The sequence below is a fragment of the Aedes albopictus genome, chromosome 3, assembly GCF_035046485.1.
Source record: "Aedes albopictus strain Foshan chromosome 3, AalbF5, whole genome shotgun sequence".
In the NCBI taxonomy this organism is placed as follows: domain Eukaryota; kingdom Metazoa; phylum Arthropoda; class Insecta; order Diptera; family Culicidae; genus Aedes; species Aedes albopictus.
Window position 1 is genome coordinate 77,866,520 of NC_085138.1, and position 24,984 is coordinate 77,891,503.

At 40.4% G+C, this 24,984-nt stretch overlaps 1 protein-coding gene across 3 annotated transcripts in view; it reads left to right on the forward strand.

Annotated features, from left to right (window-relative positions):
* The window catches only part of LOC109402030 (b(0,+)-type amino acid transporter 1), a 230,332-nt gene extending 209,860 nt beyond the window's left edge, over positions 1-20,472 (forward strand). For all 3 annotated transcript variants that reach the window (XM_062857104.1, XM_062857103.1, XM_062857102.1), the window contains 6 exons: positions 3,980-4,250; positions 4,317-4,544; positions 11,884-11,980; positions 12,067-12,216; positions 12,292-12,460; positions 15,593-20,472. In XM_062857104.1, coding sequence (XP_062713088.1) covers positions 3,980-4,250; positions 4,317-4,544; positions 11,884-11,980; positions 12,067-12,216; positions 12,292-12,460; positions 15,593-15,663 — 986 coding nt within the window. In that variant the 3' untranslated portion in view covers positions 15,664-20,472. The remainder of the gene's footprint in view (positions 1-3,979; positions 4,251-4,316; positions 4,545-11,883; positions 11,981-12,066; positions 12,217-12,291; positions 12,461-15,592) is intronic.
* Positions 20,473-24,984: the final 4,512 nt, after the last annotated feature.

The window sequence follows — 24,984 nt, forward strand, 5'->3', positions numbered from 1 at the left end:
ATTTTCATTCAATTTTAATGCTCCAAAGTGCTAAAATTGAAACGAAATGTTACAGTTGTTTGGCGCATAGCTTTTCCGATATTTAGTTATGCGTGTTTGTTTGAGTTTTTGGTTTACATTGAGATAGGCCGAACGAGGGGGCTATGCCAACGAAGCATCCCGATACCCTAATCCCCTTTTGAGATTGTATTACGCATAATACAATAGGATGAAGCATAACAGAAGATTGAAATGACCTAAATTGATGAATTAATTAGAGCAAAACAATATGCTTGATTCAACAATATTTTGCTTTCTTCAACAATATTTATTGTTGATGGTTTGACAGCTCATTTATTCACATGATAGATTCAAGCATACTTATACTTAACTTAAAATTCATTCAAATGAAGTTATGTTGTATTTCTAGAATCATTAACAGCTTTAAAATTTGGTTAAACATTTCTATAATGATCGTATTTTAGTGCAATATGTTCTAATTGTAACAAATTACACCAAAATACGACTATTATAGGAACGTTTAATTAGAAAAATATTTCCTTGCATATTCTTTATTTTTGTTTTAGCCTTTCACGGTTCGAACCGGGCGGTTTTATCAGGATTGCGTGGTGGCTGGCTCTTGCTCCAGCTGCTGCATTTTTGGCTGTGTACAAGCTGAAGCTGAAGTAGCGTATTCTGTGAAGTTACATTTTAATTTCTTCCGAAAGAAACGATTCACCCAATCCCGACACGGCACCTAACGATAATAATGGTAATAATAATTTAAAATCACAACGCGGCGACGATATCGTCGCCGATACTGCACAACCGTGGCCATGATGAACAATGATTGAACAGACAGTAGTCAGGCTCGGTCAATACGGGTTCAAGCAATGCTTCAAGTTATGACATATATGCTTGGTATAAACATTGGATGGTTGATGTTCAATGATGTTCATTTAACCCAAACATATGCTTGATGTAGACATCAAAATATTGTGAATCAACCATATGAAGAAATTATGCCAAGAATATCTTATAGGCTTGTGAGAACTATGGAGAAGGTTACACCAAAACCTCCATTTAGGTAATGAGTCGGGACTGCCTAAATAGAATTTTTACCTAAATGGATTCATTACCTAAATGGATTCAGTTCATTACCTAAATGGAATACAAGGTTGCAAAGAAGTTTAACTAGGGAGAGTGACTCGAATAGGAAATTTAAAGATGGTCATGCGGAGTTTCAGAGAACTTTCAAGGGAGTTTCTGGAGGAGAGGGGCTTCAGGGGCGTTTTCGGGGGTTTTGGAGGGTCTCAGGTGAGAATTGTCATGCAAATGACTAGCTGGGCACGGAACACAAAAAACACTGAAAAATTCCGCCAGACTGAAAAATTGTTGAATGCCGGGTCAATGTCGGATAAATTTTTATCGTATGTTGGGCCACTGTTGGACCAACATCGAACAACTGTTGGGTCTATGTTGGGTTTGGTGGCCAAAATAAAAACAGGTGAATGATAGGTTAATGTCGGGTATGACGTCATCAATCTTAAGTACTAAAACTGCTCTGAACACAACCAAATTCTATTTAGGTAACGTTACCTAAATGGAGGGACCTAAATAGATTTTACCTAAATGGATCCTACCTAAATGGAGGTTTGAGTGTATATCAATCAGGCAACATTTCTGTCCGTGGAGGCTTCGGAGGGGTTTAAGAGCGTTACATGCGGTTAGAGGCGGTTTTTGGTGGATCCTAGAGCATGTACGTAACTTTAGCGATTTGGCCCGATGGCTGTAGTGCACAATAAGCACGCAACCCAGGTAACAATTTGATGCTGTACAAACGTTTCTCCAACTATTTAAAATCAGCCTTCATTTGAATAATAGCCGAACACAAGAGGTACAATCCTTTATTCAGCTCCTAAACAACTAATTTTGCTGATTTTATTCAACCTTTACCTGATTTGAGATTCATTGGAAGACTCATTTTAGGCTTAATATGCGCTTAATCAGTAATCAATTAAATTTATTATTGGTATAAAAATGAATTAAAAGCACTTTCGTGAGCCTATTTTTACCATTAGCTGCGTCTATTTCCAGGAGAGATGTTAAGAAATGTATAAGTTAATCTGTGGGAAAACCGGGAATTGACCTCGGACCTCCTGATTTATAGTCACTCACCTTAGCACCTACACCACACACAATTGTATACATATCCTCGAAAACAAGAGCATTACTTGTTGTGTCTGAATAGTCAAGAACATAGGTTGAACTAAGTCTGTATTGAGGCTGAAGAAGCGAAGTAGACTTCGCGAAACATTTTGCTTGGGTCAGCTGTCAAAAATATTTCATTAAAGGTTAAACAACAGATGATTAATTCTGCATGTTGGTGTATGGTTTAGCGCTGGTTACCCAGATGAATAATATTCTGTTCAACTTGATATTCAGCCATCTATGTATTGTATTGTATGCTGATTGAAGAGGTTGAAGCCATACTTCAGACCAATATTCAGCTGTCATTGTGTTCAGTCATTGACACCATCAACCAGCTATTGTTTAGCTAATACTCTCACTGTTCAGCATTCATTGTTACTTGGGACGGCATTGAAACTGAGGGACAAAATGGGCTGTAGTTACGCGCATGTTTTGGAGGCATTTGAAGAAGCTTCAGTGGATTTTCGACGGGCCTCCGAAACGTTATAGAGTCGTTACATAGGTGTTTTCAGGAGTTTCGAAGGGTTCGGGTGAGCTCCAGAAGGTAAAGGAAATACCCTCCAGAACCTGCGAAAACGCCCCTGAAGCCCTCTGTACCGTCTACCCCCGTTGGTTTGAACGACACATCATGCAAACCAACGGGGTACATTTTTTAATTTGAACTTCTAGTAACCCTGTAGGCATCGAAAAACACACTGATGGTAACCCTTTTTGCTGTTTTGTTTTGATTATGCGTTCCGTTTCACTCCGTTCCATGAGCAGAATGACGTTTGATCCATTTTTAGTTTGAACGATGTGCAGATTAGAGGGGGTCAAATTAAAAATTGTTCAGAATAGATGAGGTCAAACCAACGGGGGTACACGGTATTGCTTATTAAACCCGCTGAAAGTCGTCCGGAACTCCCTGAAATCCTCTCGGACCCCTTTTAACGTACTTAAGACTCTCTGAAACCCTCTAAAACGTCTATGTAGCATCTCAGAATCCCATCGAATAGAAAACTCCTGAGGAATCATAAAATATCAGAAAAAAATCTACGAATGAATTCTTGGAGGGTATCTCTAAAGGAATCTGGAGAGAATTATCTCTCCTGGAAGAATCACCGAAAAACTCCTGGAGGAATCCCTGAAGGATCTCCTGGAGCAATCTCCAAATAAATTTCTGTAGGAACCCCTGTAGGAACTTTAGGAAGAATCCTGAAGATCCTGGAAGCAATCCGCGAAGGAACTACTGCAGAAATCCCCGATGAAATTCCTGAAGGACTCTTGAATAAATCCTTGAAGAAACCACAGAGCCGAGAAATCTCTGAAAAAATTCCTGGTGGAATCCCTGGAGGAACCTCTGGGGCATCCTTGAGTGAACTCCAAGTTTATCCGCTGACGGGACCTTTCAGATTTTTCCCTGAAGAAAGTGTTGGAGGAATCCCTGAAAGAAGTTTTGCAGGAATCCCTGAAGAAATTTAACTTTTAGTATGCAGAATTACACCAAAAAACGATTGTTTCACTTCTACATATCCAAGATTTGAACACCATTTCATTAAATACCATTTCACAAAACTTCAGACCCACTCGTTTGACCTATAAGATAAGGGTAGGATCATTTTGCATAAACGCCCCGTAGCGTCTGTATGCAAAATGAATCACTTATATATTAAGGAATGTTTATTCAACTCAGATCAAAACTAACACCTGTGCCTGTCTTTTGTTTCTTCCTCAATGCTGAAATCGCGCTCCATCACCGTCAACGCAACCTCCTTCGCCTATGCATCCGTCGGCCGGTCACACCGAGCAGTGAGCATTTTATTTGTAAATTGTTATAGCGTTAATTTAGGGATGGCTGTACAAAATATCTTTACCTCTGCGAAACTGGTTGCGGTGCTGATCGTCATCTGCGGCGGCGCCTACAAGCTACTACAAGGCAACACCCAACACCTGCAGAATGCATTTAGCGGACCGACGCCGTCGCTGGGGGCGATCGCGACGGCCTTCTACACCGGTCTGTGGGCCTACGACGGGTGGAACAATCTGAACTACGTCACCGAGGAGATCCAGAACCCGAGCAAGTGAGTTCCCATTCCTCATGTATGCCTCGTTATTGATAACTAACACGTGACTTCCCATCCTGCCAGAAACCTGCCCCGATCGATCATCATCGGCATCCCGCTGGTGACGCTGTGCTATGCGCTGATCAACGTGTCCTACCTGGCGGCCATGTCGGCCACCGAGATGATCGAATCGGAAGCCGTGGCGGTCACCTTCGGCAATCGCATTCTGGGCGCGCTGGCCTGGCTCATGCCGCTGAGTGTCACCATCAGTACGTTTGGCAGCGCCAACGGAACGCTGTTTGCCGCCGGAAGGTAAGTCGGTCAATACACAGGAGTATAGGTATCTACCTCTTCTGAGAGGGGAGGGAGGGAGGTGCTAGGGTATTAGTTTTCTTGTAAGATTATTTTGGCACAGAATTTGTGATTGTCTGATGATTAAATTAATTATCTGTGACGAACGAGACGTACCTATCGTACCTACCTATCTTGGTTGCATACAAACAAGACTAAAGGCAATATTCATGGTTTTTCGACTGCGGAAGATTGATAGAGAGGCCAAAACCAAGACGAAAACATCTGGTGGCGTGTAGAACTATTCAAATCCTCAAGCGTCAAATGATAGTCCTTTCAGCGTAGGTATACCTTTAGAATTGCCTAAAATAGACTGAATCAGAAGTTTGTGCTCTAATTGAAAAAAATTAACCACAGCTCCGCGATCTGTCAAAGAGGTTGTACCTTCAATTCCACTTCTGTTCTCCATTGTAGACCTCCAGGCCTCCATCGTAATATCGTCAGCGAAGCCGACGATCTCCACCCCCACCGGGAACTTTAACCTCAACACCTCGTTATACATGACATTCCATAACACCGGACCCAGGATGGAACCTTGCGGGACACCTGAGGAGGTTATGCGAAAGCACTTCCGACCCACCTCTGTGTCGTAAACTAGTACTCGATTCGGAAAGTAGCTTCCGAGAATCTTGTACAGGTACTCGGGTATCCCCAGACGCAGGAGCGCATCAGCAATAGCCGGCTAACTGGCGCTGTTGAACGCGTTCCTTACATCCAGAGTCACTACTGCATAGTAGCGAATACCCCTTCTCTTACGCTGGAGCGCTATCTTGGTGATCTTTGTAACCGACAAGATAGTGTCTTGTCTACGGCATACCTCTCCTTCCGGAAGCTTGACTGATTGCTCGAGAGATTATTTACAGACACCTTTGGTGTGCCTCAACATTCTATTGAGGATGATCTTTTTGAGCACCTTCCTCGCCGTATCGATCAACCATATTGGTCTATATGCCGACGGGTCTCCGGGTGGTTTCCCCGTCTTTCCAAACTTCTGGGAAAACTCCCTCGTCCAAGCATTTCTGCATAGCAGACCTGAACATCTCAAAAGCATCTGCAATAGCTGCTTTTAAAACGAGGTTCGTAACTCCATCCGTACCTGGGACCTTACCTACGCTAAGGGACTTTGCTATCCCCGCAAATTCCACATAGGTGACCCTCTCCTCATCGCCAGGCCCAGTCCCCGGCTGTCCTACGAACGCCCCAGCTGCCATCATGACAAGAAAAGAGCCCCTCAATGGTCCCCTGCAATATCTCTGCAGACTGCTCTGAAGGAGCCATTATACCTCTTGTCTTGGTCATCACGATCCTGTAGGCATCACCACATGGATTCGCATTGGCACTTTGATAGAGACCCTCAAAGCAGGCCTTTTTATTTGCCCTCATCTCGGTTTTCAGTGCGACCTTGGCAGGAACGAACACCACCCGTCGTTCATTTCGCTCATCCTCGTTCCGCCACAGCCCGTAGGGAGGCGCTTATGGTAGCGCAGGTCTGCAATCACTTGAGTCCACACGTAAGCCGGTAGTTTCCCATTCCTAGGGTGGACTTGCCCAGGCATGGTGGCATCGCATGGACACGAGATCACCACTACCAGCTCATCCCCACTTAGACTGAGTTCGTTTCACTCACGGCTGAACGTCTCCCAAATACTTCGTTGTTGAAGCTTGATGTCTTCCACCTACGAGGGCTTGGCTATTTGTCCTAGTCGCCTCTTCCTCTACCCGCTGCCTGCTGTAGCGAACCACCAGGTGATCGCTGTGAGTGTAGGCATCATCTACATTCTAGTTCGAACTACTTGTTAGTCCAGGACTCCACATAGTAACGTCAATTATCGACTCCGCACCATTCCGATTAAAGGTACTCTTGGTACCGACATTAGCCAGGTCGACATCTAGTATGGCCAGTGTCTCTAGCAGGATCTGACCCCGCTTGTTCGTGAAACTGCTTCCCCATTACACGGCCCATGGGTACCCGCTTTACCACCGGCCTTCGCCCTTTTAGCACGGTCGTCATACAGATCAGCATCTGCGTGAACTACTCGATCGGCCACCGCGGAGGCGCATCCCGACTGACTTTAAAAAACTGTACTAAATTAACTGTAGCACTAAGAGTACCTGAATTTGGCTGAAAGCCATACTGATTTACATGCATGGTTTTATTTCTTGTAAAGAAACTACTTAGCCTGTGGTGAATTACCTTTTCGAATGGTTTGGACAACGCGGGAAGTATGGAAATAGGTCTATAGTTTCCTATTTAAATTATTTTAAGGCCATTTTTGTAAATTGGCACAATTTTACCGGTTTTTAGACAGCTGGGAAAGTTACTTTCTTCTAGAGTTGCATTCACAAGATCAGTTAAAATCGGGACTATTGTCACTGCATTCTGCTTTATGAATCTTATAGGGATTCCTTCTACACCTACAGCGCTTGAATGGTTAAGCTCTCGAATATAATTACTCATTTCGTTGGGAGTAACCGGTAACAAAACAATGGAACTTTGAACAGTACTGCATAATGTATAACTTTTCTTTTCATTGTAGAACATGGATTCCAAATTTCTCGCTAATTCATGTGGTAAACGTACAAAAAACTTATTAAACGCATTGCATATTTCAGGAGTATCTTTCAAAATCATGTTATCATACAAAATCTCATTGATGCTTTTGTTCCGAGCTTTAGTGTTATCATGGAAAACTATCTGATTAAGTACATATCTTCCAAACCATTCGAATGTTACAGCGACTTTGAGCAATCACGTTTTGGTAATACATTCTTTGCTTTTGCTTAATTAGTCTAGTAACCCAACTTTTTTGCCTTCTGTAGTTTTGCCTAATGAGATCGTTCTCTGGCCATTGAACAGTTCTTTTATATAATTGTTCTCTTATTCTTATTTCTCTTAAAACAGTTTCATCTATCCACGGGCTTTACTGTAACTTGTCAGTTATGGCGCTTCTGAAAGGCCGGCAACTTTAGCCTCCCATTGGGTGCTTGCTGTTCGCGAAGTTCCTGGAACAAATCAAGCGCTGCTGGTCAGAGTTTGTGCAGACTTGTGCCTTATGGTCTTCAACTTCACTTCACCTACACAGCTTATCCCCGACACGGCCTTTCCAGTGCCCATGGCTTGTGTTCTGCTCCAAGGCATCTGAAGCAAGCCTCTGGTGGCTCCGGTGAACAGCCAGTTGGCCTACCGACCAGCTCACTACTACTAGCTTCTCTACTTTAACGAACTTGTTCGCATCCGCCACAGTTAGATGTGCTAAGGCCATCTATATCCCTGCCGGGACCTTTCGTAACAGGACGGCTGCAATGGCCACCTGCACGTCGCACTGTTGCCACAGTGCCATGACGAAATTATGCGCGTCAGTGATCCCGTCTAGGTTGTCCATCTTCAGAGTCGTTTCCGATGTGAAAGTCCTCACCTCGACACCCTCGCCAAGAACCTCTTCCGCCAGACATTCGTAGGCAGCGCCCTTGCGCTCCTTGTCATTTTACCCGTACAAGTACGTCTAATACTGTGCACGTCGGTTCTCACATCCACGAGCTTGGCGTCGCTCCTTGTCGCCTTCAAAACTTCCAAGTACTTGAACCGTTCGGTCTTGATAACGAGCGCGTCGTCCTTCTCGCACTTGACACCTACCCTCTTACGTTTCCTAGAGCTGGTGTCCCTACTCTCCTACGGTTTCTTCTTCTTTTCTTATTCTTCTTCGTCCGCTCTACTTGGATCCAAGGGGCATCCTCCCCCTGACCCGCCCTATCTTGTGGTTGCTAAGGACCAATCAGTGGTAGCAACCACCCGTTCTCTTCGATCCAGGACGGGCCGACCTTTTCCGGTCCACTCTTCCCAGTTTTCCAGGACACCTGGCTGGGATCCGACTTACCGGCATTACGCCGACTTTCGGGGTTAACAATCGCCTAGCCTTGCGATCTCCGCTTGGTACCTAGCTGGTAATTCCTCACCTGACGCGTGGTAGCTTCTCACCTGACTCGCTTCTGCGATTGCTTGTCATAAGTAATCGCGTCCACCGCACTTTTAGGGCTACTTGCGAATGGGAAGACCTACGTCTGAGTAAGCTTCGGCACTTTCAACTTCACGAGTTCTGCCGCTGCCACAGTTGCCATGAGTTTCTCATGGTGCTGCTTGGCCGACATCATTGATTTATGAAGTCTCATCTGGGCCTGCTTGAGGTCCTTACTGATGTTAGCCTTCGAGAACTCAAAGTCAATGAAGGAGTCAAGCTGCTGCACAGCTACCATCACCTCTATTTTTATTGATGGTCCTCATCAATCACGCTCCTTCCATTATCTCACTCACCACACTAGCCAGGGAGGAAATGGGGATACCCACGCTGGCACTATGCGAACACCATGAAGTTTGGAGAAACAAAATAATTGATTTTGAATATGGGTTACGTTAATATGTATTCATTTAATGTTCGTCAAGAATATCAAAAGGTGTTTTATATTCTGGGATAAGAGTTCCAAAATGTCCTTTAGTAATGTCCTTCAAAACTACAAGAAGAAGAAGATTTATTTGTATTTTAGCCATATATTATAGCATTGCATAATCTACCGGGATCCGTGAAGCTCTTGAAATCTATAATATCATCTATAGACACAATACGGATATTCCAGGTCATCCAAACTACCTTGGAGTTCAGCACTTCAGGTCTACACTAGTAACAGTCGCCATATCTGCTATACTGAGTAACGTTGCATATTCAACCGCGGTTACTGAATTAACCTGAAGTCTGCTAGAAATTATTATGAACCTTTGGGACATTTAGCGTCGTCCAAAAGTTCATCTCTTGACAGTAGCAGTAGTTATTCTCACAATGAACTGTAACATTACATATCCAACTGTAATCTGTAATACCCTTCTTGGCATTTCATGAGTAATTCCAAAGTACTTTTGTGATATTCCAGATCAACCAAACTACTCCGGAGACCATAGCTTCAGGTCTACACTTGTGATTATAGCTTTTGCCACTACGTTAAGTAGTGTTACATAATCAACTGTATATACCAAAGTAGTTCCAGGAACAATAAGCGTAGTTATATATTGTTTGGATATTATAGGTCTTCCTTACTGTTATGAGCTTAGTTTATAAAAACAACCACTGGTGATTACTATCTAAAAGTAACGTTACACAACCAAATAGGATCCATAAACTTCTTAACTCTCATGGGTTTTGTGATAATTTTGGTATTATGTATCGTTATTTAATGTAGCAGGCTATCATTGCAAGTGTAGGTATAAAGTTGTGTACTCCATGAAAGATTGATGGAGTACACAACTTTATACCTACACTTGCCATGATAGCCTGCTACATTGAATAACGATACATAATGAATCATATTTACAAATAGTCTTCAAAAACTAGTAGGTATTGTTCTGTACCTTTGAAATATTTAAGATTGAACAAACTTATATGAAACTTTTTTTTAATCTGAATTCTCTCAGTCATTGTCCGATCTGTGAACTTCTGGGAAACTCAGATCCATTACAAAATACCTTTGAGATATTTCAGGATTACTAAACTTCCTTACAACTAAGAACATCCATTTAACATTTGCATCAAAATTTTCCCGATACATAGAGTAACCCTGCATAAACGATCATGTTCACTGAATATTTGAAGGTAACAAGGCATTCTTAGAAATGTTTGGGTTCTCTGGGTCTTCCTAAGTGTTCTGGAGCTCAGTTATTAAAAATCTATGGCTATGACAGTAGTTTCTCAAACACGAGCACGAGACCTGGACTCGAGGAGGACATGCAAGCACTCATAGCGTTGGAGCGTGGAGTGCTTAGAATAATCCTCGCTGTACTCTACGACGATCCTAGCATCCAGGAGGTGGCAAAAGCTGGAAGGATACGATGGGCAGGGCATGTTGTGAGAATGCCGGGCAACAACCTCGCAAAGCTGGTGTTTGCAAGAAATCCGGACGGTACAAGAAGACCTGGAGGACAGCATGCAAGGTGGGTGGACCAGGTACAGAACGATCTGGCAAATGTGGGACACGGCCGAGGTTGGAGGACATCAGCCACGAATCGAGCGGCAGGCCTCGAATAAATAACTATTTTGCGGCATTAGATTCCATGTAAGGTTTGGGACGATTTGGGCGGGGGGACCTATTTCGAGCACTTACTGCTATAGCTAAGTCAATTTTGATCCGATTTACTTGATGCTGTACGTATCTGATCGTGTTCCAAAAATCAAATCAGTCAGTTGAAAATTGATTGAGTTATAGTAGCAAGTGCCCTGAATATCCCGGAGCTATTTCATATTCTCTGATTATATTCTGTGAGCTCCAGTAAATATAATAGATTATGCAACATAACTCTATATAGCTAAAACAGAAACTTTAATTGCTGGAGATGCTATATTTTGAACATCTTATTAGTTTGGATGACCTCAGCTGATCTGATGATGTGCATTGAACATTCAGAAGACTTACTGGACATGATAGATAACAAATCGTAGCTTTGTATAATGAAAAAGGTTACCGTTACACCCGTAGACATAACGATCTAAACTCAAGAACAGTTTGGATGCCCTAGGATGTCCAAAACAATTATTCTGCATCATATTCTTCCCTTTTTATGCTGTTGAGCGCCAAAACTACAGAAAAACGTAGAAAAAACTTTATAAGAACGAATGAAAAAATGGTTAAGGGTTTTCTCATGGATTTCGCTAAAAGTATACTATTCTATGTAGGGTTTCGAGCTACTTGGGCACTCGCGTCAATTCCCGGCACCTCACAGCAAAACAAATCAAAATATCACTTGCCGCATATTTTCCAAACGCCCTTCCGTAGGTAATCATCTCCCACAGCATTTCCGCAACGAGATCCACAGTCAATAAGCTACACGTTCACTCTGAAACCGCAAAATTGCTCAAAACAACTTTTAAACGCAGACGGGTGCACTTCGTCAGCACAAAGATGGGTGCCGAAGTGATTTTCCATTTGATTTTGCTGGAAGTTCGGCACTGGTGCTGAGAATTGATGCTGGTCTAGATGCAGTAAACTCGTTCAAAATCAACTTCCCGACAGATAATCTTCACAACAATCACTGTTAACAACAAGTTCACGCAATAAGGTATCTGATTCAAATGATTGAAGTGGACGAAAATGGTCGTTTCGTTGTGAATTTAGGCATTGATCAATTTTGTTTACCTGTAGTGCCGGGAATGGGGTCAGAAACCCTATCTATGTTCATCATTAAATATACACGATTCATGATGGGGATTTTAATGTTCGTTTTATAAAACTTAAGTTTTCCAATTTACTTTTATCTTTTCAGACTGTGCTTTGCGGCCAGCCGTGAGGGACACTTGCTGGATATCCTGTCGTACGTGCATGTTCGTCGTCTGACACCTGCCCCTGGACTGATTTTCCATGTAAGTCTCATTTCGTTTTTCATTCAAAATTCCAATGAACTCAACCGTAACCCTCTCTCATTGCCTTCTTCATCTTTTCCGAACAGTCGCTGATTGCCGGCGCGATGGTCCTCTACGGTACCATTGATTCGTTGATCGATTTCTTCAGCTTCACGGCCTGGATTTTCTACGGTGGTGCGATGCTGGCTCTGATCGTGATGCGTTATACCAAACCCAACTACCCAAGGCCCTACAAAGTGAGTTCCGTTACAAAAGGCTCCCATTTCTGGTGGCAGTGATCCTAACAAGATCTCATATTTTTCCCTCCTCAGGTTCCACTCATCATTCCAATACTGGTTATGATCATTTCCGGTTACCTAGTGGCGGCGCCCATCATCGAAAAACCTCAAATCGAGTACCTGTACGCAGTGCTGTTCATTTTCGCCGGATCCCTCTTCTACTTACCGTTCGTGCACTGGGGCTACCATCCTAAGTTCATGGGTGAGTTACTAATCGTTGGGGACATATGAATACTTAAAAGGACAAAGAGACCAGAATACAGGGCGATTCAGGGATCACAAGATCAGAAGACCAGAAGGAAAGACCTATAGGTAGACACGAAGACTATAAGGCTGGAAGACCATAAGACCAGATCAGACCATCAAGGAGGAATTTCTGAAGGAACTCCAGGATGAATTGCTGAAAGAATTCCCAAAGGGACTCCATGAAGAATTCCCGAAGGAATACCCGAATGCAGGGTTTCCCAAAGGATCTCCTGCAAGAATTTCTGAAGGAACTCCTGTGTGAATTCTCGATTCTCGAATAAACTCCTGCAGAAATTCCCGGAGGAATTTCTGAAGGAACTGCTGGAGGAATTTTCAATGGAACTGCTGGAGGAATTTTCAATGGAACTGCTGGAGGAATTCCTGAAGAAACTGCTGAAGGAATTCCCGGAGGAACTCCTGGATGAATTCCCGAAAGAACTCCTGGAGGAATTACCGAAGGAATTCCTAGAAGAATTCCCAAAGAAACTCCTGCAGGGTTTCCCAATTGATCTCCTGAAAGAATTTCTGAAGGAACTCCTGCTGGAGTTCCCGAAGGAGCTCCTGCGGGAATTCTCCAATGAACTCCTGCAGGGATTCTCGGAGAACTACTGGAAGAATTCCCGGAGGAACTCCTGGAGGAATTCCCGGAGGAATTCCTGGAGGATTTCCCGAAAGAACTCTTGGAGGAATTCCCGAGGGAACTCCTGGAGGAATTCCCGAGGGAACTCCTGGAAGAACTACCGAAGGAACTCCTGGAGGAATTATCGAAGGAACTCCTGGAGGAATTGCCGAAGGAACTCCTGGAGGAATTTCCGAAGCAACTCTGGAGGAATTTCCGAAGGAACTCTGGAGGAATTCCCGAAGGAACTGCTGGAGCAATCCCCAAAGGATTCCCAAAGCAATCCAAATCCAATCCATATCCAATCCAAATCCAGTCCAAATCCAATCCAAATTCAATCCAAATCCAACCCAATCCAAATCCAATCCAATCCAACCCAAATCCAATCCAAATCCAATCCAAATACAATCCAAATCCAATCCAAATCCAATCCAAATCCAATCCAAATCCAATCCAAAACCAATCCAAATCCAATCCAAATCCAATCCAAATCCAATCCAAATCCAATCCAAATCCAATCCAAACCCAATCCAAATCCAATCCAAATCCAATCCAAATCCAATCCAAATCCAATCCAATCCAATCCAATCCAATCCAAATCCAATCCAAATCCAATCCAAATCCAATCCAAATCCAATCCAATCCAATCCAATCCAATCCAAATCCAATCCAAATCCAATCCAAATCCAATCCAAATCCAATCCAAATCCAATCCAAATCCAATCCAAATCCAATCCAAAACCAATCCAAATCCAATCCAAATCCAATCCAAATCCAATCCAAATCCAATCCAAATCCAATCCAAACCCAATCCAAATCCAATCCAAATCCAATCCAAATCCAATCCAAATCCAATCCAAATCCAATCCAAATCCAATCCAAATCCAATCCAAATCCAATCCAATCCAAATTCAATCCAAATCCAATCCAAATCCAATCCAAATCCAATCCAAATCCAATCCAAATCCAATCCAAATCCAATCCAAATCCAATCCAAATCCAATCCAAATCCAATCCAAATCCAATCCAAATCCAATCCAAATCCAATCCAAATCCAATCCAAATCCAATCCAAATCCAATCCAAATCCAATCCAAATCCAATCCAAATCCAATCCATATCCAATCCAAATCCAGTCCAAATCCAATCCAAATTCAATCCAAATCCAACCCAATCCAAATCCAATCCAATCCAACCCAAATCCAATCCAAATCCAATCCAAATACAATCCAAACCCAATTCAAATCCAATCCAAATCCAATCCAAATCCAATCCAAATCCAATCCAATCCAATCCAATCCAATCCAAATCCAATCCAAATCCAATCCAAATCCAATCCAAATCCAATCCAAATCCAATCCAAATCCAATCCAAATCCAATCCAAAACCAATCCAAATCCAATCCAAATCCAATCCAAATCCAATCCAAATCCAATCCAAATCCAATCCAAACCCAATCCAAATCCAATCCAAATCCAATCCAAATCCAATCCAAATCCAATCCAAATCCAATCCAAATCCAATCCAAATCCAATCCAAATCCAATCCAAATCCAATCCAAATCCAATCCAAATCCAATCCAAATCCAATCCAATCCAAATTCAATCCAAATCCAATCCAAATCCAATCCAAATCCAATCCAAATCCAATCCAAATCCAATCCAAATCCAATCCAAATCCAATCCAAATCCAATCCAAATCCAATCCAAATCCAATCCAAATCCAATCCAAATCCAATCCAAATCCAATCCAAATCCAATCCAAATCCAATCCAAATCCAATCCAAATCCAATCCAAAGTGAGCACCATTGAAACATGGCGACTGTCACTGGTCATTTGACGTTTGGTACCAAAACGATCGAAGTTTCCCTTCTTCCAATTCATTGACCGAATTCAGTCTAAAACCAGTCCAAAGAGTATCTATGTGCATCTACAACTTTGAACAAGAATACTTTCGGACATTTTTAACCTGAATATGTGATAGGAGCATCCCTATAATATGGCGACCGTTACAAGTCCATTGACGCTTACATAGAAAAAAACAAGTGTTGCCATTTTTTTCCGTTTTCATTCTGAAGTCAAATCATTGTTTGATTTCTGTAATACTGCTTTGAATAATTTCAAACCTGCACCCATGCACGTCTAATGAGCTCAACTGTGCCATGGCGACCGTCACATTAGCTGAGACATTCTTAAAGTTGGATTTTTTCGATATTTGTTTCTTCAGCAAATTTTAGTTCAATACAAATCCAACAGTACAAAATTTGAATCCAATATTTTTCCAAAACATCATCAGAAATCCATGCATCGTTCGATTTGACGAGATCTTTACGCCAAAAGAGCCTTCATGACATGGCGACCGTGACAAATCATTTGACGTTTACAGCGACAACTAAACAAAGTTGCCATTTCCCCATTTCTTATTCTGTGTTTTAATCAACTAATCCTCTTTACCATGTCATCTTTGCAGACAACTTCACTCTCTTCTTCCAAATGCTGTTCGAGGTCGTACCCACCACTTCGATGGCTATGTTTGATTGAACTGATCGCGCACCGTTATAGACTCCAATGGTTGTTGTTAAAACTGCAGCGGCTTGACACCAAAGAATACCTAAAAATTTGAGCAAAATATTCGAATCTACGAAGAAGTGCAGAGCACACCACCTTTCGGATCACGTTGCCATAATTGAACATTGTTAGATCACTCTTAGAAATTCACCTATTGCAACTATTCGACACTTATACTTACCTAATCGGAAGAAAATACTGCGTTGTAATAATCCCAGCATCATAATGTATTGCGCTTATGAGTTGAACTGAGCACGTGGTCGAAGACACAAACTTGAATAGCAATAACTCGGGAAGGAGAAAACGAAGCATGTGCCAATCAAAGTAGCAGGTGGGAACGTCGAGAATGGATCGCCGGATCAGCCATCAACGCATCACACCACGCAGGACAAAGTAGTGTGAAACACTGAAACAAAAGAAAAGCAACAGTAAAGACACAAACACTGCTCAAAACCAAAAAAGTTAAAGAAGAAAAAGAAGCCATACCAAATCCAAAACCAAACCTGAAATCAAACAAAAGGTAATGTTTTCATTTTATGTATTTATTTTTTGGATAAACTTTGTATACAAGAAACCAACAAACTTGGAAGAAGATGGTTCAGAATTCGAAACCGGACAGGAGATTTTATTGGATGCATTAGGGCTGAACGAAGGAAAAGACTATTTTTGTAAGTGGCAAACCCCGCGAAAATTGCAATCAACAACACTATTGCTCTGTGAAACATGGCAACAGTATAGGAGATGGAGCAGCTTTTGTTTAGGTTGATTTTGAAAAAGATGATTTAGGAATGGAGACACATGGTCTCGTTGAGTCTTCTCCGTAGAATATATCCGTCGAAACTAACCTCCAAACAGATTTTACCGGATGTCATTCGCTCTGTCACGTTCTTGTTTACATGTGTCCTGGATATCGTCAAAGATTACACATTGCTTCATACTATGGTCAATGTAATGACTTTTTGAAGAAAATGATCATAATGTAAAACCCTAAAAAGGGTTGTTTTTGACACGTTGAATGGATAAAGATTTCCGTTCACAGTAATCTATTTAGAAGGGAACTCATTTGACACTCACTGCATCAAAACATTGGCACTGTCTCATGACATTCAACATTTCAAGAGAGGTTATGGCTGCGACAGTATGCTCGCATTTTGCCCCCTCTTTTATTTTTTCTCGTGTTTGTTTAGGAGAGTGAGTAAAAAAAACAAAAAACTGCGCACGCTAGAGGTCGTTTGATAATATTGATCAGTAAGATCGATGATCGATCTTATCGATCAGCTGTCAAACGACACAGCTCATCAATTGAATCAATCATGGATCTGTCTGCGTCGACAACTTTTGGTATTTAATTTATCCACTGTTTCTTCAAAACCAATTTGTTCTCGAATATCTTAGGTGTTTTGCGAAGTTTAGCCCTCACGACTGCAGCTCGGTTTCGTTCCTTCCGGTGTAGACGGTATAGACACTTCCGGTATAGCTGACACGTTTTTCGACATAGCAATTTGAATCATCCACCGTATTCGTCAAAATATTTAACGGTTCTGAAGATTCAGTTGACACTTGAACAAATTCAACGCCTTCTTGCCAGGGGTGTAAGTTAGCTGTCAACTGGGAACAAATTGCGCCTACCCTTCATCATGTTTTAGAACCAGTAAAAAGACGTAATCCTTTTGCAATTTTCGTTTGCAAAAGTGATTTTAATACCGTTTTATCATGCTAAAAGCAAGTCAATATGCGATTAAAATATACAGAAAGTTATATTCATCATAATAGATTGAAAAATGTCATTCCGACAAGAAAACAGTGTTCTGTTTTCATCATTATGAAAAATTAGCCTATACTCTCGTTTGTTTTTGTTGTTATTTTGTTTGAAGTGCGGAAATCGGCTGAAAATTGAAAACTCCCTGGGTGATTATTTTGCTCAAATGTGCGGATAATTTAACACTAAGGGCATCTCCAGGAGCGTTTCAGTTCTAGTTATATTTTTAAAACGGTTACAAAATTTGTAACTTTCAAAAATAGAACTCAAACATGGGCGTCTTCAGCAGCAGTTCTAAATCCTGCATACTTCTTACGGAAATCGGTAAAATTATTTGACAACAACCTAATAAATCATAAACCCCGTTGGACTCGGTAGAATGATGTTCCCAGAGGCAGGGATGGAAAATGTCACAAAAATGTCATTTCGTTATTTGCTGATTTCACTGCACCGAGTAGGAAATGTAAATCGACGACATCATTCATTATCCATGTCTAATCAGCATTATGGATGGGTGATGCTAACGAGCAGAAATTTACACCGGAAGTGGTGTAAACAGAAAAATGTCATGACATTTGTTCATGAAATTTCGCGACATTTTCCATCCCTGCCCAGAGGGCATACATATGATTTGCCATGGCAACAACATAAATAGAACGCGTCAAAATCTTGTTTCAAATTTGTGCAAAAATAGAACGGGGTCGTATGCCAGTTACAAATTTTGAAACAAAACTGTTCGAATTTATACACTTGAAACGCCTGCTGAAGATGGTCAAGATGCAGTTCCAGATGCATTTTAAAACTCCCATACATTTTATAACGCTCCTGGAGATGCCCTAAGGGTCTGTTCCAATTGGTGAATTAGAAATAGGTTTTACTTAGTTTTGACAGTGAAAAATAGTTTTAATTCTCGAATTGGAACAGACCCTAAGACTCAAGAAATTTCGATTATTATCGAAAACACTGTTCATAAGCATCAACATTGAGAGAAAAACACTGATGTTTGTGTCACTGTTGATGTTTATAAATCGTTAAACAAAAGATGTTTACAAATTAGAACCAACAGTAGATGGCGCGCAGGTGTACATTTTTGGGTGGGCGTAGGGGGTAGGATCTTACACCCCTGCTTCTTGCCGGCACTTGTCGTTGGCAGTTTTCAACCGCTTCCGGACCGGTTTTTGGACGACTTGTTATCCTTGATAATGGAGTCAATCTCGTACACCGTTAAATGACGAGATGTTTCTTGAGCCATCTGTGTAACGCAGTTGGAATTGTTGATTTTTATTTGTATGCGAATTTCTTCTTGTTTTGATGCGATTTCGATATCCACTTGACAGATACTGACAAAGTTTATTAACGTAAACATTGCACTCTTAGCTAATTGTAGGCAAAGTTTCATCAATGTTTACCCATACCAGGAAAACTAGAGCAATTCAACGAAATATTTTAGTTCTGATAAGTATCCAGGAAAACATGATTATACAAAAACAAATAGAAAAAGAAATGCAATTTGGAGGTTATATCTGACGGAAGTAATCTATTCGAATAGTGTTCTAATCATTATTATCTATAGAACTACTCTATAACTATCCCTTCTAGAGGCAAATCGTTTTTCTCGCCCCTCTTGACAGCGAAATAAGGCTTTTACTCGGCAAAAGTGTGATATTATTGACATATAATAGCAAAACTAAGCATTGGCTGATAATTGGCACAACAATTTGGACTTGATTCGTATATTCACTGCCGTTCAGTGAATCAAATTTAAGACATTCGTGTAAGATTTGCTCACCCTTAGAGAATACGAAGAAGAAAAAAAACACTCAAAAAGCGAAGCTGCACGGATCATTCCCGAATGGTCGCTCCCCGAATGTCACTGTTAATTTAGTGTTACCTTTTTAGCTGTGGTTTTTGTCCTGTGTATTTTTTTTTCTCCTCATATAGTCTGTAAAGCGGAACGGAAAAAGGCCGAAATTTTAACTGTTTGGGGAACGACCATTGCCTCGCCAGCTTGGTGCAGGAGTTGGTGAAACCGAAATTGTTCGAGAATTGAAAACTGACATATGTCACACTTTGCACTGGATATCAGCTGTCAAATCATACGGCACTTGGTCGAAGGACGAAACGTCGACAACATCAAAGAAGGCGAAAAAAGGAAATCATAGGCAACATTTGTTGATTTTTTCATGAACCTATTGTTTATTCGACATTTCGCCCTTTCGACCTTTTGTCTATACACTCAGCAAGATGAGTGACTTCAAAAGAATTTGTAACCATGAACACCCGCAATCCGAGGGGCACTATCGAAAGTATAGTTGTGAACTGTTGAGCTTTACAGGAAACTTAAGAAGAAAAAAAGAGATCCCTACTGTATATAGGAACAATATTTTTTATATATTACCATATCATAAATGATATAAATTTGTGTCGTTTGTTTGTAAAAGAAAAAGATCGAATGGTCCGATCGGTACACTATGGAGCTATCATTCCGTACCGGCGGATCGTCTGTAGATTTATATAGTTTAGCAAGCTTATTTTTATTTATTTTGCTCTATTTTTCTGCTTGATTGCAATTTAGTAGACACCAGAGATATTAGAAACCAAAAAAACAGCAAAACGATAGGACTCTTAAAACCAAATAAATTGCGCTTATTAAGTCGCGAACCCAATTAGAATTCGATTCGTTGTGAACATCCTCCAAATTGAGCTAGAGAAAAGAAAGAGAGGACGGCTTCTTCGCTGACGATGATGATTTTGATCTCAAAGATCCATATGAAAAACAAGAAGCGTACTAACAAGAAGTGTGATAGAGAGAGATAGCTTGACGACAGAGGTAACCAATCTTATGTAGAGGAGGTATTGGCTGAAAAGTTGAAAGCATACCTCGTTGGTGATTTTGGTAGAACGCAATCTCGAAAATCGAAAGACCGAGCAATGGTTCAACAAACAAAAAGGAATAAATACCCTCAAATCTTACACTGAAAAAGGCAACAATTTGGAGCAAAGAATAAAATTATTTTACCAAATTTTGGATGCGTTGTTTGATGTTCAGTGGGAAATAGATATCACATCCTTTACAATGAATGAAAACTCTTCACTCTTCAAATGTCCAACAACTCTAACCACACGTTTACTGCCCCTCTTCGCATGTCAGTCCCATGTTGTTTTTCAAAGTGCTTACGTTTTGCATTATAACTCCGATTGTTTTCGAAAAAATGTATTCAATTCGTGCATAATCTTTTCGTGGAACATTGAGCTGTGAAATGAGGCAAGAAAAATATCAAATTTATTTTAAATGAGCTCGTCAGAGACAAAAATATGATTCACATTAGAAACGACATGGGACTGACATGCCAAGAGGGGTAGTTTACGAAGCAACAAAACCCTTTCTGAACTATAGTTCAGAGGTGAACATCAACTCAGCATATGTTAGCATCCACTCCTAAGCTTTTACAAATCATTTAATTTGACAAAACTGATTATAGACAAATATATCCAGGGTAGGTCAAAATGGTACCCTTGTGACATGACGACCGTGACAGGTCATTTGAAGTTGGCAAAGAAATTCGGACAGAGCTGACATTTTTATAGGGTAAATGTACCAATAGTGGTGCTATTAGAAGCTCCTTGTGCTAAAATAATTGAATAAAATTTATAATACCAAAAAAAAAAGGTTTGAAAACGTTAATCGATAGTTTCTCACTTAAATTTGCTAAGAAAAATGTAAAAACCATTGTTTATTTAAGTTCTTGCTAATAAATCACTTGCACCAACTATAGGTACATGGTTCCTATTATGGAGGTAAAATTTAACATTGGTTCCTATAGTGGCGCATCCCGTTGAATTCTTATGCGACCCACCACTATAGGAACACTACCACCACTATAGGTGCAAAGGAGCAAAAAAGTTGTGGAAAATAATTATTTAAAACTAGCTGTACCCGGCAAACTTTGTCTTGCCTACAGCGTTTTTTGACGTTTCAAGTCCCTAGCCAAGCGCCCAAGTCCCCGTTCAAAATGTATGAAAACCCGATTTTGAAAAACTCTCAATTTTCCCATGTTTTAGGCCTCATAAACCTTCCTTGGGAGAAAACAAGCAGAACAAAACTTAGATGACCCAAATCGGACCACCCGTTCGCAAGTTATGTGCGGTCCCACGTATGCCACTGCATTTATATATACAGGGTGTTAGGTTCATGAGTGCAAACTTTTTAAAGGGTGATAGAGGACCATAAATGGTGAAAAAAATGTTCTACGCATATGGTGAAATCTCAACCGTTACGTAGTTATTGAACTCCCCATGTTTTTGACTCTTATTGCCTTAACTGGCTATAACTTTGAAATGGTCAAACTTATCGCACTTTTTTAACCCTTATTCAAAAGATTATTGAATTTTCTATCAAATGGCATCTTTGAACCGATTGGTTTAGCTGAATAACTAAGTTTTCTAGAGCAAAATAGCTAAAAATAGTGTGTTTTTATTTGTTTATGTCCATTATCTTTAAAACATGCGTAATAAATTAAAATTCTTTCTTTGGCAAAGTTGTGGCCTCTGTTCCACTCTACAATTTGTTCTTTGACACAAAACTTCTAACTCTCATCGTTTTCTTGCAATTTTGATTTGAATGTGCGGCACAGTGCGCAAAAAAGTGCTTTCCATGACGATTGCAAATTTCTGATCTGAAATGCGACGTTTAAATCGAAATTGCAAGAAAACGATAAGAGATAGAAGTTTGATGTCAAAGAACGAATTGTCGAGTGAAACAGGGGCGACAACTTTGCCAAATAAAGAATTTTAAATTATTACGCATTTTTCAAAGATAATTGATAAAAACAAATTAAAACACAACTTTTAGGCTATTTGCTCTAGAAAACTTAGTTATTTAACTAAACCGATCGGTTCAAAGATGCCATTTGATAGAAAATTCAATAATCTTTCGAATAAGGGTTAAAAAAGTGCGATAAGTTTGACCATTTCAAAGTTATAGCCAATTAAGGCAATAAGCGTCAAAAACATGGGGAGTTCAATAACTACGTAACGGTTGAGATTTGACCATATGCGTAGAACATTTTTTTCACCATTTATGGTCCTCTATCACCCTTTAAAAAGTTTGCACTCAGGAACCTAACACCCTGTATATATAGATAGGTTTTCCGCCAAACCCTGAACACAAAACTGAATTAATGTTATTAATTAGGTATGATGCATCTATTAAAAATGTCATTTGCAAGCTTTTTGGTCAAAATAGTGCTAAATTGTCACTACCACCACTATTGGTACTACCTCCATTAAGGGAGCTTTTACCCTACTTTGACAAAATTCAATCAATTCAATCGCTTGATTTAGTAAAACACTTTCTGTAGTTTTAATCTACATAGGAACGCCAAAAGAGTTCTTATGATATGGCGACCGTGACAGGTTACTTGATACATCCTAGGATGATACAATGATACATCTATTGAAAGTACAGTCTAGATTAATGGTAAACACCAATGCAGCAGGGTGTTAGCCAGCATCCTTGCATCGCCTGTCCACGATACTCCTTAGATCTATAGATATATCTATATTAGGCCTGTCCACCTTTTCAAAAATGTTCTCTGATTCTCAAGTCCACCCCCATATTTTGATTGGCATCCTTAAAGAAGTAACTGGTCAAAATTTCAGCCAAATCCATTGAAATTAAGAGGTGCATCAAATCAAATTTATGTTTTTCGACTATTTTTGAACTTGAGAAAATCATAACCACACTAAAACATGTCAAAACTTAATTCTTTTGGCAGAAATAGAAAGCTATACTTGTTTGCTACAACTTCTATGAACAACGTGTGCCAATAAAATTGAAGGAAACATGTGTAATTATCACATATGTGATCAGAAAAACCTTAAAAAGTTGATTTTTTGATAGATTTTGTTCTGGAACACCCTAATAAACGTAATAAGTTTGATATTTTAAAACGGCATCATATTCTCTCATGTTGTTTGGTTATTTGCTTCTTTGACACCAATGCTGTAGGAGTTGAGCAAAAAATATTAAAATTCGGGAAAGCCAAATGTGGCCTAAAAACTAGCTTTTTGGGGGCAATCACGCTGTGGCGCGAAATTGTACTGAACGTAGTAGCTTTGCTTCCTTGTAGTTTGCCTTGACTACCCCCTACCACGGGTGATAACAAACAAGCGTGATGACAGGTGTTAGCTATCATATCAGTGCTGACGCGATGCCACTTTTTGCGCGCCAAAGCGTGATTGCACCCGAAAAGCTAGTTTTTGGGTCACATTTGGCTTTCGCGAATTTTAGTATTTTTCGCTCAACTCCTACATCATTGGTGTCCAAGAAGAAAATAACCAAAAAACATTGGAGAATATGGTGCCGTTTTAAAAAATCCAAGTTGTTACGTATATTAGGGTGTTCCAGAACGAAATATAACAAAAAATAAACTTTTTAAGGTTTTTCTGATTACAAATGTGATAATAACACATGTTTCCTTCAATTTTATTGGCACACGTTGTTCGGAGAAATTGTAGCAAACAAGTATAGCTTTCAATTTCTGCCAAAAGAATTAAGTTTTGACAAATTTCAGCGTAGTTATGATTTTTTGAAGTTCAAAAATAGTCGAAAAACACAAAATTGATTTGATGCACCTCTTAATTTCAATGGATTTGGTTGAAATTTTGACCAGTTACTTCTTTTAGGATGCCAATCAAAATATGGGGGTGGACTTGAGAATCAAAGAACATTTTTGAAAAGCTGGACAGGCCTAATCTATATATATATAAATGAGTTTTAAATCCCTTTGAGGCAACAAAACTCACGAACGGGTGGACCGATCAGGATGACTCTTGCATGGTTTGATTCGTATTCATGGTGGCTGTGTTTATAAGTAGAAAAAGTTAAGAAAATCAAGTATAAAAGTAGGAAAATTGTGAAATCACTGATTACTGATGAGTTGGGAAGAAATTCAACACGATCGAAATAAAACCAATCTAGAGTGCGGTGCTGCAATGACATCAACAGTTGTCAAACCACCACAACCGGGCAAGACAAAGTTTGCCGGGACAGCTAGTTATTTATAAAACTACAATGTACCGAGAGCAAAAGGTTTATACAACAGTTTATCTTTGCTGCTTCGCTTATAAAGCCGGCAATAATATCCATACCATCTACAAATTAGAAAAATCGACCAGAAAATCATAGTACGTTGGATTACGCCTTCTACTTCGCTTTTGTTCATGATTTTTCATCAAAAAGCCACCTTGAAGGTGAACAGAAAACAAACGTTCAAGCAATGGGGTACAGCTTTCCTGAGAGCAAGCTCTCCATACTCTCCTGATCAAAGCAGTCAGGCGACCAACTGCACCGAGAGACGCAAAAAAGGGTATAATGATATATATTGCACTTTTCTGGCATGCGAGCATGCCGAGCTCTCAAAGCATACTAGTTAGACACTAGCAAAACAAACTGCTCTGAGCTAGGTATACGGAGTGGGAGAGTAAGTTTCGGCTTCAATAATTCGCTCTCACTTGTAGTTAGTGGGCACAAA